The sequence below is a fragment of the Somniosus microcephalus genome, chromosome 8 (assembly GCF_052327205.1).
Source record: "Somniosus microcephalus isolate GS21.2 chromosome 8, FLI_Smic_1.0, whole genome shotgun sequence".
Taxonomy (NCBI): domain Eukaryota; kingdom Metazoa; phylum Chordata; class Chondrichthyes; order Squaliformes; family Somniosidae; genus Somniosus; species Somniosus microcephalus.
This window is the reverse complement of record NC_140994.1, coordinates 102865157-102882829: the sequence shown is the minus strand read 5'-3', so window position 1 is coordinate 102882829 and position 17673 is coordinate 102865157. Positions and strand designations below refer to the sequence as shown.

The window sequence follows — 17673 nt, the reverse complement described above, 5'->3', positions numbered from 1 at the left end:
TTAAAGGATGGAAGCAGTTGAATAGTCTGTCATCAGTCACTGGGCTGACTGGTGAAGATTAGTCACCTGGGAGAGTACGAAAGGCTAGCAGGTGCCTGTGAAACTGGTCCCTGGTCGATTCACCATTACACTCCACTTCAGCAGCACCTCCCAGATTGCAGGCCGAGTCTCAATGGATTTTGTCCATTTTGAGGATTTATTGACCGTCCCTCATAATTTCCCTGAACTGAGTGGCTGGCTAGGCTACTTCAGAGGGCACTTGAAAGTTAATCATGTTGGTGTGGGACTAGAATCGCATATAGGCCAGACCGGGTAGGGACAGCAGGCTTGCTTCACTAAAGGACATTAGTGAATCAGTTGGGTTTTTACCACAAACTGACAGCTTCACAATCACTTTTACTGATCCCAGCTTTTCATTCTGGATATTTTTAAACTGAAATAATATTCTCAAATTCTCCAGATTATTAATCCCCCTGTACAGATCTTGCATTACAGTTTCATACATTTAGTCCTTTCTCTCTCTTCCCTACCAGGTCCTCGTGCTTACTCCGACAAGGGAACTGGCGAGTCAAGTGGCGAGAGATATCAAGGATGTAACCAAAAAACTCGCCGTCTCTTGTTTTTATGGTGGGACAGCATACAATGGACAGAGTGAGTGCTCACTATTCAAGTACTGATGGTGATTTACTCCCACTGTCTCGATTGGTGGGGTGTATGTTTCTTTCCTCTAAGCTGTGCTGGGGTTGGAGGTACAAAAGGGCCGCCGGCATCTCTTCTGCAAAGCCGGCCAGTGAAGGAACGGAGATCCGGGGTAACACAACTCTTGGAGCAGCGGGCCAGGTCTGTGCGTCATGTTTAGCGTGTTGGATGCGGCTAATTAAACCACTTTTAGGTTGGGAAGAGTTCCATCAGTTTCTGGAGGTTGGATAAGTCGAATTATGATTTTACAGTTAGGGGGGGGATTTTTTCTGGTGTATGGGGGTTTGCATTCCACAATTCCTTCCACTTCTAATTGGAACCAATTGTTTGTGGTGAACAGAGGCCAAATGATGATTATTCCATGGACCGTGGTATGGGAAACTTGTGTCACTGTCTGAAAACTGCAGATCACTGGCCTTCCATCCAGCCCCATCTCCCAAGCTAGTTTGTGCTTTTTGGATTAATTTGACTGTGTACCCCATTTCCACTTACTTCATTTCTGTACCTGGGCAGGAACAGCACGGGTTAGATACAGAGTGAAGCTCCCTCTACACTGTCCCATCAAACACTCCCAGGGCAGGAGCAGCACGGGTTAGATACAGAGTGAAGCTCCCTCTACACTGTCCCATCAAACACTCCCAGGGCAGGAACAGCACGAGTTAGATAGAGTAAAGCTCCCTCTACACTGTCCCATGAAACACTCCCAGGGCAGGTACAGCATAAGTGTCCAAATAAGTGTCACAACCCAAGCTCGCGCAAGGTGTGTCCTGTTCCCCCTCTTTCCCCCCCAATTCCAGCAGTGACATTGTTTCTTTATGTCCAGCAGACAGAGAATTCCGTCTCATCAGCCGGGGCTGGAATTCAGCCCAGTCCCAGCGGTGAATGGCCATTTTCCAGTGTGCCAACTAGTTCTACCGTGTAGTCCTTTTAAAGTAATTAATTGTAGACTGCTGAACTATGAAATGATGGGTATTGTTTTGTTACTAAGCTGACCATGTGAGGAATGTTCCTGGTCCAGTTGTGGATGGGATGTACAGAGAGAGTTACGGTTGAATTGTCTTTTAGTGGACAGCATTCGCATGGGCATTGACATTCTGGTGGGGACACCTGGCCGGATCAGGGACCATCTGCAGAACATGAAGATCGACCTGTCTAAACTGAAGCACGTGGTCTTGGATGAGGTGGACCAGATGCTGGACATGGGCTTTGCTGAGCAGGTGGAGGATATTCTGAGAGCTGCATACAAAAAAGGTGGGTCACTGCGCTGCCCCACGAGCATCTTTCTTTTTGCTCCTTGCTGTGTTTTTAGTTTCTGTTCTTTGCCGGTTACTGATTTGTTCTGAATAGATGCGTTGTATTTAAAACAGCCCGAGCCTGCACCACAGTACATTGTTGGGGCAGCGATGGCTTCAGGCTGCCAACCTCCTCTGGGGCACTGTAGAACAACTTGCATTTATGTAGTGCCTTTAATAGTATTAAACCGCCCCAAGACGTTTCACAGGAGTGATTTATCAGACAAAATTTGACACTGAGCCACATAGAGATTTCGGACAGGTAACCAAAAGCTTTGTCAAGGAGCAACTTAAAGAAAGGAAGAGAGGCAGAAAGCTTTCAGGAGGGAATTCCAGAGCTTAGGGCCTTGGCAGCTGAAGGCACGGCCGCCAATGGTGGAACGATTAAAATCAGGGATGTGAAGGTTGTAGGGCTGGAGGAGGTTAGAGAGTTAGGAAGCGGCGAGGCCGTTGAGGGATTTAATCACAAGGATGAGAATTTTTAAATCGATGAGTTGCTGGACTGGGAGCCAATGTAGATCAGCGAGCACAGGGGTGATGGGTGAACGGGACTTGGTGTGAGTTTGGAGACGGGCAGCAGAGTTTTGGATGAGTTGAAGTTTACAGAGGGAGGATGGTGGGAGTCCGGCCGGGAGTGCGTTGGAATAGTCGAGTCTGCAGGTAACAAAGGTATGGATGAGGGTTTCAGCAGCAGATGGGATAAGGCGGGGCGGAGACGGGCGATGTTCTGGGGTGGAAGTAGGCGGTCTTGGTGATAGCGCAGATATAGGGTCGGAAGCTGAGTTCAGGTTTAAGTAGGACAATGGAGTCAGTGGCTAGGGAACAGGGTTTGTGGCGGGGACCGAAGACAATGGCTTCCCAATATTTAATTGGAGGTAATTTTTGATCAATTTAGAATAGTCACGCCTGAAGGTAAAACAGCACGGATGAGGTAGTGGCCCATTATTCTGAATCGAGCTGTGCTGTTCCTGGCATTTTGCAGGTTCTGTGTGTATTGCTGCGGTGGAAGGTGGAGACATGCTGCTGGTCAGGGGCATTTGTCGTTTAGTGCGCACACGTCCTACTGTCGGTCCTCTCCCATGAGATCTTATGTTAACTTAAAGCTAGGTGGGAAAGTAAGCTGTGAGGAGGAGACAGAGGATATAGACAGGTTAAGTGAGTGGGCAATAAGGTGGCAGATGGAGTATAATGTGGGGAAATGTGCGGTTATTCACTTTGGTAGGATGAATTGAAAAACAATATTTTTTAAATGGTGACTATTAATGTTGGTGTTGGGAGATTTGGGTGTCCTCGTACAGGAAACACAAAGTTAGCATGCAGGTACAGCAAGCAATTAGGAAGGCAAATGGCATGTTGGAATACAGAAGTCTTGTACAGGGCTCTGGTGAGACCACACCTGGAGTATTGTGCATGGTTTTGGTCTCCTTATACTTGCCTTCGAGGCGGTGCAACGAAGGTTCACTAGATTGATCCCTGGGATGAGAGTGCTATCCTATGAGGAGAGATTGAATAGATTGGACCTGTACTCTCTGGAGTTTAGAAGAATGAGGGGTGATCTCATTGAAACATGAGGTTCTGAAGGGGATTGACAGGGTAGATGCTGAGAGGTTGTTTCCCCTGGCAGGAGAGTAGAACTAGGGGGCATAGTCTCAGGATAAGGGGTCGGCCATTTAAGACCGAGAAGAGGAGGAATTTCTTCACTCAGGGTTGTGAATCTTTGGAATTCTCTACCCCAGAGGGCTGTGGAGGCTGAGATGTAGATTTTTGGGCTCATGGGGATCGGGCAGGAAAGTGGAGTTGAGGTTGAAGATCAGCCATGATCTTATTGAATGGCGGAGCAGGCTTGAGGGGCCAAATGGTTTACTCCTGCTTCTAATTCTTATATTCCTAATGAACATTAGTTCATTAGTTAAGCTTGTAAAATCCCTATGCCACTATTTCTTGCTGCAGATTCCTGCATCCCTCCTGATGATCCGACCTCTACCCAGACACGTGACAGAGTCATTGCTGGCAGGACAGCGGGTGTGAGCACTGCTGCTTGTGATCGTTTTATAACTTCATGATGCTTATCACATACGTTTTTTATTGACTTTGATACCGAACGCTGCTTGACGATGAAATGTAATTTCTATTTTCTCCCCAATAAGATTCCGATGACAATCCTCAAACCCTCCTCTTCTCTGCGACCTGCCCTCCTTGGGTTTACCAAGTTGCAAAGAAGTACATGAGAGCACAATACGAACAGGTTGACCTCATTGGAAAATGGACTCAGAGAGCAGCTACAACCGTTGAAGTAAGTTTGAGCATGGGAGAAATGAGTGTTAAACCCAGGCTTGGCTTACAGCTGCAGGAAGATTTGGAGTAGTGTTGTTAGGTAGCATTCAAATTTATATCGGTGCCCCTTGGATACGAGGGTGGCAAAATTAAACCTAAACAGGGAGGTTTATGAGAAAATTATCCGTTTAAGACAATTATTTTGCTAGGTATATTGTGGGGGTGGGTGTAATAAGGTAACAGCCCAGGATAACTCGGGCTGATGTTCGAAACGCTGAAACACCTATAGGAACAAGGATTGTAGACACATGCAGCGATGGGGAGAGCTTTTTCAGTTGTGTCAGGAGCCAGAAAAGACTGCTTGGCCCTTTTGAGGGATTTAGCAGGTTAGGGTTGAGCACCAAGATATAACTGAAATGCTGAGTGGCAACCTTGCAACTGTTCTGACTATTAAACGTGCAGGATAGAGATGCTGCTAACCGTGATTCAGTGGATGGAGCTACAGCAATGGTGGTCGCCAGCATTGAGCTATTTGAAAGCTGCTGGACTGGATACCTCGGAGTGCTAAAGGGAATGGGAGATGTATTATATAAGCTATACTGGCTCATATATTTAGCAGCTCTTTGAGGTTTGAGCCAGTTGCAATGGACTGGAGGGAAGATTGTTAGAGCCAATATTTAAGAAGGGGAAGGAATCACATCCTGGAAACTATCGACAGTCTTTTCTGGCTCCGACATCTGTTGCCTGGAGGATGCGGTGTATTTGGATTTTCAGAAGGCATTCAATAAGGTGCCACACAAGAGGTTATTAAACAAAATTAGGGCTCATGGGATTGGGGTAATATACTAGCATAGATTGAGGATTGGTTAACGGACAGAAAACTGGGAGTAGGAATAAAACGGTCATTTTCAGGTTGGCCAGCTGTAACTAGTGGGGTACTGCAAGGATCAGTGCTTGGGCCTCAGCTATTCATAATCTACTGTACATCAATGATTTGGATGAGGGGACCAAATGTAATATATCCAAGTTTGCTGATGATACATTCCCACCCAGCTTTGTAAGTTGTGAGGAGGATGCAAGGAGGCTTCAAGGGGATATAGACAGGCTAAGTGAGTGGGCAAGAACATAGCAAATGGAATATAATGTGGAGAAATGTGAAGTTATCCACTTTGGTAGGAAAAATAAAAAAGCGCAATATTTTTTAAGTGGTGAGAAATTGGGAAATGTTGGTGTTTAGAGGGACCTTGGTGTCCTTGTACACGAATCACTGAAAGTTAACATGGAGGTACAGCAAGCAATTAGGAAAGCAAATGATATGTTGGCCTTTATAACAAAAGGATTTGAGTATAAGGGTAAAAGATGTCTTACTGCAATTATATAGGGCCCTGGTGAGACCACACCTGGAGTATTGTGTACAGTTTTGGTCTCCTTGCCTAAGGAAGGATGTATTTGCCATAGAGGGAGTGCAGTGAAGGTTCACCAGACTGGTTCCTGGGATGGGGGGGATTGTCCTATGAGGAGAGATTGAGTAGACTAGGCCTATATTCTCTAGAGTTTAGAAGAATGAGGGGTGATCTCATTGAAACATACAAAATTCTTACAGGGCTTGACAGGGTAGATGCAGGGAGGATGTTTCCCCTGGCTGGGGAGTCTAGAACCAGGGGTCACAGTCTCAGAATAAGGGGTCGGCCATTTAGGACTGAGATGAGAAATTTCTTCACTCAGAACGTGGTGAATCTTTGGAATTCTCTACCCCAGAGAGCTGTGGAGGCTCAGTCGTTGAGTATATTCAAGACAGAGATCAATAGATTTTTGAATATTAAGGGAATCAAGGGATATGGGGATAGTGCAGGAAAGTGGAGTTGAAGTAGATGATCAGCCATGATCTTATTGAATGGCGGAGCAGGCTCAAGAGGCCAAATGGGCTACTCCTTCCCCTAATTCTTATGTTATTGCAGGGTAGCTGGGATTAGGGAGATGTATCTTGTCCATCAACCAACCATTTGCCAATCCATTTTAATGCATTCCCATCTATCCGATGTGCCTGGACCTTATGTAGTAGCCTATTATGTGTGACAGTGTCAAATTTCGTCCTCAAATCCAGGCAGATGACATCCACTTTACTCCCCTACTTACTAAATCCAATAAATTAATCAAGCATGACTTCCCACTGCTAAAACCAAGCTGAATGTCTTGGGTTAGTTTATGCCCCTCAAGATGCTCCCTTAAATTATCTCTTTCAAACAAACACCTTTCCAAAAGAAAGTTCTACAATTTGATGGTTCATCCCTCGCCTCTTTTTGAAGATGTCTGTCACATTTGCTATTTTCCAAACCTCTGGGAGTTTGTCTGAGTCTAGTGAACGTTGAAAAATATCCACTAGTGCACTTGCAAGTGTTAACCCTGGGATGAAAATTGTCAGAGCAGGAGCCTCATCTACCTTGAGAATCAAAAACTGTGATCTTGTGATTTGAGCATTTTTCCGTCGACATTCACTTTTAAACTGTACCCCCAATTCTGGCATTTTTTTCCCCGTTTTGTGAACTTTGTTAAAAAAATAACAATGAAGTACTCCAGCAGTTTCTCTAACTTTGGACACAACTTGTCATTTTTAGTGGGCCTTTTGTTTACTCCTGACAGACATCAAGAATGCTGGATAGTCGCTAACTGTCCCGGGTCTTGTGTGACATAAGTTTGAGTAGTCTCAATCTAGTCCCTAATAGATGTGGGTCCACAGTAAAAAAGTGGTCCTCACTTTGACATTAAACTGGCACAGTTCTTTGGCCTCTGACACCTCTATTGCTGGGTGAAAATACCCATCCCTTAGACGGATGGTCTTGTACAACAGTGTTATCAGAGGGTTATTTAGCCGATTTATACCAATACACTGACAAGCACACACAAGACTCACATGTGCTTAATGTTGTGCAGTGCACTTCTTGTATGATGTCTATTTCTGTACCCACCAGTACTTCACCCTGGTGTCACAGTTCAGCCTGCCCGCTCGCTGCAGACACATTCCCACGTTGACTGGACACAGTCTGTTGGCTGCTCTGAGACAGTGTGAAACTTTCATTTTGGTTTTACTGAACTTCCACTCACCATACTGCACGATATTAGTTACTTTACACACTGGCTTCAATATCTGTTTACATTCTTGGATTCAGGTCTGCATCAAGGAGTGCAAACTGCAACCAAGCTCCTTAAACTAGTTTTACTTTCTCTCCATTCTGGCAGCACTTAGCCATTATATGCCATTGGTCACAGCGAGCGGCAATCATCGGTGATGTCATTCAGGTATACAGCGGCAGTCACGGGCGAACTATCATCTTCTGTGAAACAAAGAGGGAAGTAAACGAGTTGGTGATGGATAACTCTATAAAACAGGTACTGTATACGCCTGCCAGAGCACGACTATTCTCCCTCCCCGTGTTATACAGCGACAGACCCGTACCCCCGTGTTATACAGCGACAGACCCGTACCCCCGTGTTATACAGCGACAGACCCGTACCCCCGTGTTATACAGCGACAGACCCGTACCCACCAGTTCTGGGTGTTCGCAGAGTTGGACCGTGTAATGAATGTTCCTCCCCAGAGGACATTAGTTACTGGAATACTTGTGCTAACACTACATTTGTTGGATTGCGCTACACCATCGTTTCCCTAACCAAGCTTGTGCTGTTTTCTCCAGGACGCTCAGTGTCTACACGGGGACATTCCACAGAAGCAGAGAGAGCTGACATTAAAAGGTTTCCGGGATGGCTCCTTCGAGGTCCTGGTCGCCACCAATGTGGCTGCCCGCGGCTTGGACATCCCAGAAGTAGACCTGGTAATACAGAGCTGTCCGCCAAAGGTAAGTCAGCACTGGCGGTCAGGGAAAATGTCCGAGGTCCACTAGTTTTATGTTGGACTGTGGATTCTCTTACTGATTTCTACAGACGCTGTTTAAATGGCATTGGGTTGTCCAATCAATTGGACCTAAACTGGGAGCTTAATGTTGGCGGTATTTTGTGACCAGTTGCAAACCCATTGATAAGTAGACTAGTGAGATGGTTGCTCGGGCGTAGAGCCTTGGTCCTCGATGCCCCGAGTGAAGTGTTGAGCATTTCCTTCGTCCAAACGTTGGGTTGATCGATGTATTCTGTAACTCGGAGTTTGAGGTGATTCGCTGTCCTTTATATCATGTTTTTGGAAGGAGTCTTTCTTTGTTCTAATTCTATCAATCGCTCATTTAGGACGTGGATTCCTACATTCATCGTTCTGGTCGTACAGGCAGAGCTGGGCGCACGGGAATCTGCATCTGTCTCTATCAGCGCAAGGAGGAGGACCAGCTGAGATTTGTGGAGCACAAGGCTGTAAGTGTAGTTTGATGTGAAGCGTGTGGTATAGATTGCTTCAGAAAAGTGACGATATTGATGAAAGCTTTGTCCTGGTGAAGGTGCATCTGTCCTTAACTAGCAGGGAACAGAAGCAGTTAGAATGATTTCAAAATCTGGGTATAGAACTGCTCAGCCCCAGAAGAGGCATCCTCGTCCCCTGCAGAAGGGGAACCAGTGGTTGTAGTATATTTGGATTTCCAAAAGGCGTTCGAAAAGGTGCCACATAAAAGGTTGTTAGGCAAGATACGGGCTCATGGGATTGGGGGTATTGTATTATTAGCATTGATGGAGGATTGTTTAATGGACAGAAAACCGAGAGTAGGGATAAACGGGTCATTTTCCAGTTAGCAGGCTGTAACTAGTGGGGGAAGCTCGCAGTTCGAGGGGAAGGAGGGAGAGCCGGACACAGAGACCTGAGGCCAGATGGTGAGCATGAGAAGAAGGACACCATATTGTGGAGTCGGCAACAGGGAGGAGGAGTCCGTGGAGACGGAGCGGCTGATGAACATCGCGTTCCCACTGCCATTGGACGCAATTGAATTGACTTTTACTGAACATGGCGCTGTAGAATAGCGACGTGTCTCTGAGCTCCCACAGCCTATTGTGGAAGTGATCGGGGAGTAAAAACATTCCATTGTAGTAATACATATGGCAAATAAAATTTAATTTGATTTGATTTGCCACAAGGATCAGTGCTTGGACCTCAGCTATTCACAATCTATATCAATGACCTTGATAAAGGGACTGAGTACAATGTATCCAAGTTTGCTGATGATACAAAGCTAAGTGGGAAAGTAAGTTGTGAAAAGGACACAAAAAGCCTACAAAGGAATATAGACAGGTTGAGTGTGTGGGCAGTAAGGTGGCAGATGGAGCATAATGTGGCAAATATGAGGTTATTCACTTTGGTAGGAAGAATAAAAACACAGAATATTTTGGGAGTTGGAGTACAAGAGTAAGGAAGTCTTGCTACAATTGTACAGGGCTCTGGTGAGACCACGCCTGGAGTACTGTGCACAGTTTTGGTCTCCTTATCTGAGGAAGGATATACTTGCCTTAGTGGCTGTGCAATGAAGGTTCACTAGATTGATCCCTAGGATGAGACGGTTGTCCTATGAGAAGAGATTGAGTAGATTGGGCCTATACTCTCTGGAGTTCAGACGAATAAGAGATTATCTCATTGAAACATACAAGATTCTGAAGGGGATTGACAGGGTAGATGCTGAGGTTGTTTCCCCTGGCTGGAGAGTCTAGAACTAGGGGGCATAATCCATGGATAAGGGGTTGGCCATTTAAGTCTCGAGAGGAATCAAGGGATATGAAGATCAGGCGGGAAAGTGGAGTTGAGGTCGATGATCCGCCATGATCTTATTGAATGGCGGAGCAGGCTCGAGGGGCCGTGTGGCGGAGCAGGCTCGAGGGGCTGTGTGGCGGAGCAGGCGCGAGGGGCCGTATGGCCCACTCCTCCTAATTCTCATGTTCTGTTAACAAATTCTCAGCGGCTGGAGCCGGCCTGGAGTTGAACCTGGATGTTGGGGCTGAGAGGTTAGTGTCTAACCCACTGTTCCTCCACCTTCCTCTTTCCCGCTTTCTGATTTCTGTTCAGATATTTTCTAATATTCACTGCAAACAGAATAGATTTCATTTCCCTTCTTCAAAGTAAACATGAATAAAAACCCTAATTCAGAAAGGAAACTGCAGCACTTGAGATTTGTCGCTGTTTTACAAAATTACCATTTGTGCTTTGTTTTTAAAGGGTTTGATATTCAAACGTGTTGGAGTTCCGACGACCACGGACATCATCAAAGCTTCCAGCAAGGACGCCATACGGTAACTGCCGATTTCCAATTAATGTCTGCGCGGCTCCCGAATCCTGGCCACCAGCACCTGCCTATATGATCCCAAGCACACCCTGGGCAATTGGAGGGAGGGGATGCAGTAGGCCAGCGTATAAAGACCAATGGGTGTGAGATGTGGCACAGGGCGGCAGGCGGTCCGGAGTTAGAATAGGGCAAGGATTAGAGTTCAGTGATTGGGGTGGAGGAAACCAATGGGGACCGGTGAGGGTGAATGGATCCTCTCGCTGGAAGGGTGAGCATGGCAGAGGTTAGGGTGGGAGGAGGTCTGTCAGCTGGCGAGGAGGGTAACCAAAGTGTGTATTAAAGTTTGAGCAGTGGTTAGCGTGAGGTAATCATGGAGCTGGGTGTTCCATCTGTGATGGCCCTGCCCTCTTTGACAGAATCAAGGTTGGCAGCAATGTTCCCTTCCATTTTGGGGAGGTCCGTGGCCCCTTTAAGGGGGCTGTGCAGCCCATTCAAAATACGGTGCATGCACGGTTTTCCCCATTGTGAAGCCGGCAAGCGGCCTCCAGAGCGCTGCGCAACCACGCAGTTTAACAGGAACATTGCTTGGCAGTGATGTATTTCCCAGTCGAACAGCCTGCAGGCGCTGACTGTTCAGGCTCAGCTTCCAAAACTGCTACTATTGCCTGTCGAACCATACCAAACGGCGAAGCACCATCTTTGGGGAGTGGGGAAGAAAGATTGGGTCAGTATGAGAAATGTTGACTAGTAAATAAGTGCTAAATCTGGTGGGAGAATCAGTTCATTCCGCCAACTAAACATTTTTACAATTTGTTTGAAAGGTTCTTGGATTCTGTTCCGGCGTCAGCGATCGCACATTTCCGCACAGCTGCTGAAAACCTGATCGAGGAGCGGGGAGCACTGGATGCCTTGGCTGCTGCATTGGCACATATCTCCGGGGCAAAGAGCATTGAACACCGCTCACTCCTCAACTCGGATGCGGTAAGCATGACTGCACCTGCATGAAGTTCACTCCTCACTGTGGCACAGCGCTTCCCGAGGGCGCGGTGAGCAGCTCCGTTCGTGGCACAGGACTACATTGGTTTCATTATGTGCTGTAAACTTCATTGAGCCCATCGTATCTGCACCGGCTCTTTGCTAGAGCAATCCCCACACTAAACCCACTGCCCCGTTCTCTCCCCATAGCCCTGTATCAATCCCAAACTAGCCCCACTGCCCCGTGCTCTCCACATAGCCTTGTATCAATCCCAAACTAGCCCCACTGCCCCGTTCTCTCCCCATAGCCCTGTATCAATCCCAAACTAGCCCCACTGTCCCGTTCTCTCCCCATAGCCCTGTATCAATCCCAAATTATACTCACTGCCCCGTTCTCTCCCCGTAGCCTTGTATCAATCCCAAATTATACCCACTGCCCCGCTATCTCCCCATAGCCTTTTATCAATCCCAAACTAACCCCACTGCCCCGTTCTCTCCCCATAGCCTTGTATCAATCCCAAATTATACCCACTGCCCCGCTATCTCCCCATAGCCTTTTATCAATCCCAAACTAACCCCACTGCCCCGTTCTCTCCCCATAGCCCTGTATCAATCCCAAACTAGCCCCACTGCCCCGTTCTCTCCCCATAGCCCTGTATCAATCCCAAATTATACCCACTGCCCCGTTCTCTCCCCATAGCCCTGTATCAATCCCAAATTATACCCACTGCCCCGTTCTCTCCCCATAGCCCTGTATCAATCCCAAATTATACCCACTGCCCCGTTCTCTCCCCATAGCCCTGTATCAATCCCAAATTATACCCACTGCCCCGTTCTCTCCCCATAGCCCTGTATCAATCCCAAATTATACCCACTGCCCCGTTCTCCCCATAGCCCTGTATCAATCCCAAATTATACCCACTGCCCCGTTCTCTCCCCATAGCCTTGTATCAATCCCAAATTATACCCACTGCCCCGCTCTCTCCCCATAGCCTTGTATCAATCCCAAACTAGCCCCACTGCCCCGTTCTCTCCCCATAGCCCTGTATCAATCCCAAACAAGCCCCACTGCCCCGTTCTCTCCCCATAGCCTTGTATCAATCCCAAACTAGCCCCACTGCCCCGCTCTCTCCCCATAGCCCTGTATCAATCCCAAATTATACCCAGTGCCCCGCTCTCTCCCCATAGCCCTGTATCAATCCCAAATTATACCCACTGCCCCGCTCTCTTCCCATAGCCTTGTATCAATCCCAAATTATACCCACTGCCCCGCTCTCTTCCCATAGCCTTGTATCAATCCCAAATTGTACCCACTGCCCCGCTCTCTCCCCATAGCCTTGTATCAATCCCAAATTATACCCACTGCCCCGTTCTCTCCCCATAGCCCTGTATCAATCCCAAATTATACCCACTGCCCCGTTCTCTCCCCATAGCCTTGTATCAATCCCAAATTATACCCACTGCCCCGTTCTCTCCCCATAGCCTTTTATCAATCCCAAACTAGCCCCACTGCCCCGCTCTCTCCCCATAGCCTTGTATCAATCCCAAATTATACCCACTGCCCCGCTCTCTTCCCATAGCCTTGTATCAATCCCAAACTAGCCTCACTGCCCCGCTCTCTCCCCATAGCCCTGTATCAATCCCAAACTAGCCCCACTGCCCTGTTCTCTCCCCATAGCCTTGTATCAATCCCAAATTATACCCACTGCCCCGTTCTCTCCCCGTAGCCTTGTATCAATCCCAAACTAGCCCCACTGCCCCGCTCTCTTCCCATAGCCCTGTATCAATCCCAAACTAGCCCCACTGCCCCGTTCTCTCCCCATAGCCCTGTATCAATCCCAAACTAGCCCCACTGCCCTGTTCTCTCCCCATAGCCTTGTATCAATCCCAAACTAGCCCCACTGCCCCGTTCTCTCCCCATAGCCTTGTATCAATCCCAAACAAGCCCCACTGCCCCGTTCTCTCCCCATAGCCTTGTATCAATCCCAAACTAGCCCCACTGCCCCGTTCTCTCCCCATAGCCTTGTATCAATCCCAAACTAGCCCCACTGCCCCGCTCTCTCCCCATAGCCCTGTATCAATCCCAAATTATACCCACTGCCCCGCTCTCTCCCCATAGCCCTGTATCAATCCCAAACTAGCCCCACTGCCCCGCTCTCTCCCCATAGCCCTGTATCAATCCCAAACTAGCCCCACTGCCCTGTTCTCCCCATAGCCCTGTATCAATCCCAAATTATACCCACTGCCCCGCTCTCTCCCCATAGCCTTGTATCAATCCCAAATTATACCCACTGTCATATATCAATCTCTGGTGAAGAAGGCCCAGCAGCGCCTATATTTCCTAAGGAGGCTGAAGGGATGTAACCTGTCACCCCTGATCCTCTCTAACTTTTACCGCTGCACTATAGAGAGCATCCTGACAAACTGTATCACAGTATAGTATGGCAGCTGTAACTACTATGACCGGAAAGCCCTGCAGCGGGTAGTCAAAACTGCCCAACGCATTACCGGCACCCGGCTACCGACCATAGAGCACATATACCAGAAACGCTGTCTACGGAGGTCACGGTCCATCATCAAAGACCCTACCCACCTCAGCCACAGTCTGTTCGCCCTCCTGCCATCTGGGAGATGCTACAGATGCATTCGCACCCGTACGACCAGATTTAGGAACCGCTTCTTTCCCAGGGCTGTCATCCTACTGAACTCCACAAATAAACTCTAAAGCCTGCACATCTGCCAATGCACTTTATTATGGTTCTGTTTATGTTAATATACTACAAGCCAAATGTATGTTGAATGTTTAAATGTCTTAATCCAAATGTACACTCTCGGGAGCCGCAAGCCTACATTTCATTGTACTGCACTTGTGCACTAACAATGACAATAAAAGTTGATTTGATTTTGATTTGATTATACCCACTGCCCCGTTCTCTCCCCATAGCCTTGTATCAATCCCAAATTATACCCACTGCCCTGCTCTCTCCCCATAGCCTTGTATCAATCCCAAATTATACCCACTGCCTCGTTCTCTCCCCATAGCCTTGTATCAATCCCAAATTATACCCACTGCCCTGCTCTCTCCCCATAGCCCTGTATCAATCCCAAACTAGCCCCACTGCCCTGCTCTCCCCATATCCCTGTATCAATCCCAAACTAGCCCCACTGCCCCGTTCTCCCCATAGCCCTGTATCAATCCCAAATTATACCCATTGCCCCGCTCTCTCCCCATAGCCTTGTATCAATCCCAAATTGTACCCAGTGCCCTGCTCTCTCCCCATAGCCTTGTATCAATCCCAAATTATTCCCACTGCCCCGCTCTCCCCATAGCCCTGTATCAATCCCAAACTAGCCCCACTGCCCCGTTCTCCCCATAGCCCTGTATCAATCCCAAATTATACCCATTGCCCCGCTCTCTCCCCATAGCCTTGTATCAATCCCAAATTGGACCCATAGCCCTGTATCAATCCCAAACTAGCCCCACTGCCCCGTTCTCTCCCCATAGCCTTGTATCAATCCCAAACTAGCCCCACTGCCCCGCTCTCTCCCCATAGCCCTGTATCAATCCCAAACTAGCCCCACTGCCCCGCTCTCCCCATAGCCCTGTATCAATCCCAAACTAGCCCCACTGCCCTGCTCTCTCCCCATAGCCCTGTATCAATCCCAAATTTATACCCACTGCCCCGCTCTCCCCATAGACCTGCACCTGAGCTAGATGCTGTCTTGACTTCGACCAGTATGCACTTTTCAGCAGAAGTGTCTGGATAGTGCTGAGGAGGACGACCTCTCGCCCAGGTCGTTGAGGCTTCTTGTACTTGCTCAGGGATTTTGAATCAGAAACGAGGGTGGGGATGAAGAACCTGTGCAAGTGGCCAGGTGTCTGCATTTAATAACGTTAAATGTGACAATTTGGTACAGTAACCTTGTATGATGTTACATAGAATTAAATACATTTTACACCACAGGAACAAACCATTCGTCCCAACTGGTCTATGTCGGTGTTTATGCTCCACACGAGCCTCCTCCCACCTTATTTCATCTAACACCATCAGAGTATCCTTCTATTCCTTTCTTCCTCATGTAATTATCTAACCTACCCTTAAATGCATCTGTACTATTCACCTCAATTACTCCCTGTGGTAGCGAGTTACGCATTCTCACCACTCAGTAAAGACATTTCTTCTGAATTCCCTATTGGATTTATTAATGACTATCTTATACTTGTGACCTCTCGTTTTAGACGCCCCCACAAATGGAAACATTGTCTCTATGTCTACCCTATTGAACCGCTTCATAGTTTTAAAAAACCCTCTCTTTTTTCGATAGAAAAGAGCCCCAGCCTGTTGATCCTTCCCTTGCCTCAACATCCTTTTTGTAATATGGAGACCAGAACTGTTCACAGTACTCCCACGTGTGGTCAAATCATGATTTTAACATAACTTCTCTGCTTTTCAATTCTATCCCTTTAAAAATGAGACCCAGTGCTTTGTTAGCTTTTTTTTATTGGCCTTATTAACCTGCGTCGCTACTTTTAATGATGTGTGTATCTGTACCCCCCCCCCCCCCGATCCCTCTGCTCCTCCACCCCATTTAGACTCTTTATTTTCCAAGAAGTATGTGGCCTCCTTATTCCTCCTACTAAAATGTACCACCTCACACTCTATATTGAAGTTCATTTGCCAATTACACGCCCATTCTGCACGTTTATTAATGTCTTCCTGTATTTTGTCGCAGTCCTCCTCTGTATTAACTATGCCCCCAATTTGATGTCGTCTTCAAATTTTGAAATGGTACTTCCGATGCCCAAGTCTAACTCATTTATGTAAATGGCGAACAGCAGTGGTCTTAGCACCGATCCTTGTGGAACATTACTTCCCACCCTCCACCAGTCTGAGTAACTACCTTTAACCCCCTACTTTCTGGTTTGTTTTTTAACCAGTTTACTATCCATTCTGCTACGTGTCCCTGACTCCATGTGCTCTGACCTTAGTCATGAGTCTACGACATGGTACCTTACCAAAGACCTTTTGAAAGTCCAAAATGAGGGACCACCTTGAATAAAATTTCCTGTGCTGTGCATGAGCATATCAAAGCAATTTTTCAGAGTTAACATGTTATTACCAAAAATGATTGCATGCTCTTATTAAATGGTGTGTCTGTGTGACTTCATTAACTTGGAGACTTAACACAATGATTCTTGTCTCAGGGGTATACAACAATGGTGTTGGCTTGTTCAACAGAGATGCACAATATTGGCTACGCATGGCGAGGGCTGAAGGAACAGCTGGGAGAGACTGTGGACAGCAAAGTGAAGGGGATGAGATTCCTGAAGGGTAAAATGGTATGTTGGCAGTGTACAGTAAATTTGACACTGTTTTACTGTATAAAACCTGCAGCATTTAAAGCCTACAAATCAGACCAGCCATACCCAAACTACAAGCTCCGGCTGTATTAAATCCCCAGGGTTCCTAGAAACATGACCAGGCAGCTCTGTTCCATTCGCAGTTTTATTACCTCACCAGCCTGTCCTGATTGAATTACAGGGGCTGGGAGGTTTGAAAAGGACTGTTTCTAGTGCTGTTGCTGCTTTGGTGGATAAACCCTAAATCAGGACACCCAGGTGTATTGGGGAATATTTAAGAGGAACAGGGGTTGACACTTTGTGTGGTTCCATGTCGTGAAGCCCACAAAGACCAGATGCTCTGACTACCCTACTGTAGGCAGCATACAGGATGGTGTCACAACACTTTGTGAAGTGCCCAACAGGGTCTGCTATTCCACAGGTTTCCTGAGTCCATTCCTGGGAAAAGAGCAAGTGCAATCTGACCATCCCAGGAATTGGTATTGCAGCTGGTGAACGAGATCCAGACTTCCAAGGGGGGTCTTGGCCTGTTATGGTGGGGTGATCTCGGAGGCAGCTCGGGAACATGGGCCAGTACACTGCCCAGGTGGCTGATGGCGGAAGAGGATTGAGCACGCTCGCTGACCCAGGGCTCAAACTGGACCTTTCTAGGTCCTGGTGCTGGGTGGCAGCCGCACACACTGGGGGTTGTGTCGAGCTCCTGGTCGGTGTATCTCAATAATAATAATAATAATTCAACTTTATTGTCATTGTACAATGCACAAGTACATGAACAACGAAATGTGATCTTGAAAGCTCCCATGAGTCCAGTACAAATAACATTAAACGTAAATAGCACCGTCCTGGGAGAAGCAAAGCCGCTGCGTCT

The 17673-nt window shown here is 47.3% G+C and overlaps 1 protein-coding gene across 2 annotated transcripts in view; it reads left to right on the top strand.

The window, feature by feature from the left end:
• The window catches only part of ddx21 (DEAD (Asp-Glu-Ala-Asp) box helicase 21), a 220740-nt gene that overhangs the window by 10092 nt on the left and 192975 nt on the right, over nt 1-17673 (top strand). The window contains exons 5-13 of one of the 2 annotated variants that reach the window (XM_085995048.1): nt 534-651; nt 1765-1950; nt 4139-4284; nt 7503-7652; nt 7958-8119; nt 8502-8621; nt 10402-10475; nt 11290-11449; nt 16650-16784. In XM_085995048.1, the coding sequence (XP_085851174.1) occupies nt 534-651; nt 1765-1950; nt 4139-4284; nt 7503-7652; nt 7958-8119; nt 8502-8621; nt 10402-10475; nt 11290-11449; nt 16650-16784 (1251 nt within the window). The remainder of the gene's footprint in view (nt 1-533; nt 652-1764; nt 1951-4138; nt 4285-7502; nt 7653-7957; nt 8120-8501; nt 8622-10401; nt 10476-11289; nt 11450-16649; nt 16785-17673) is intronic. The other variant, XM_085995049.1, reaches the window with a different exon arrangement.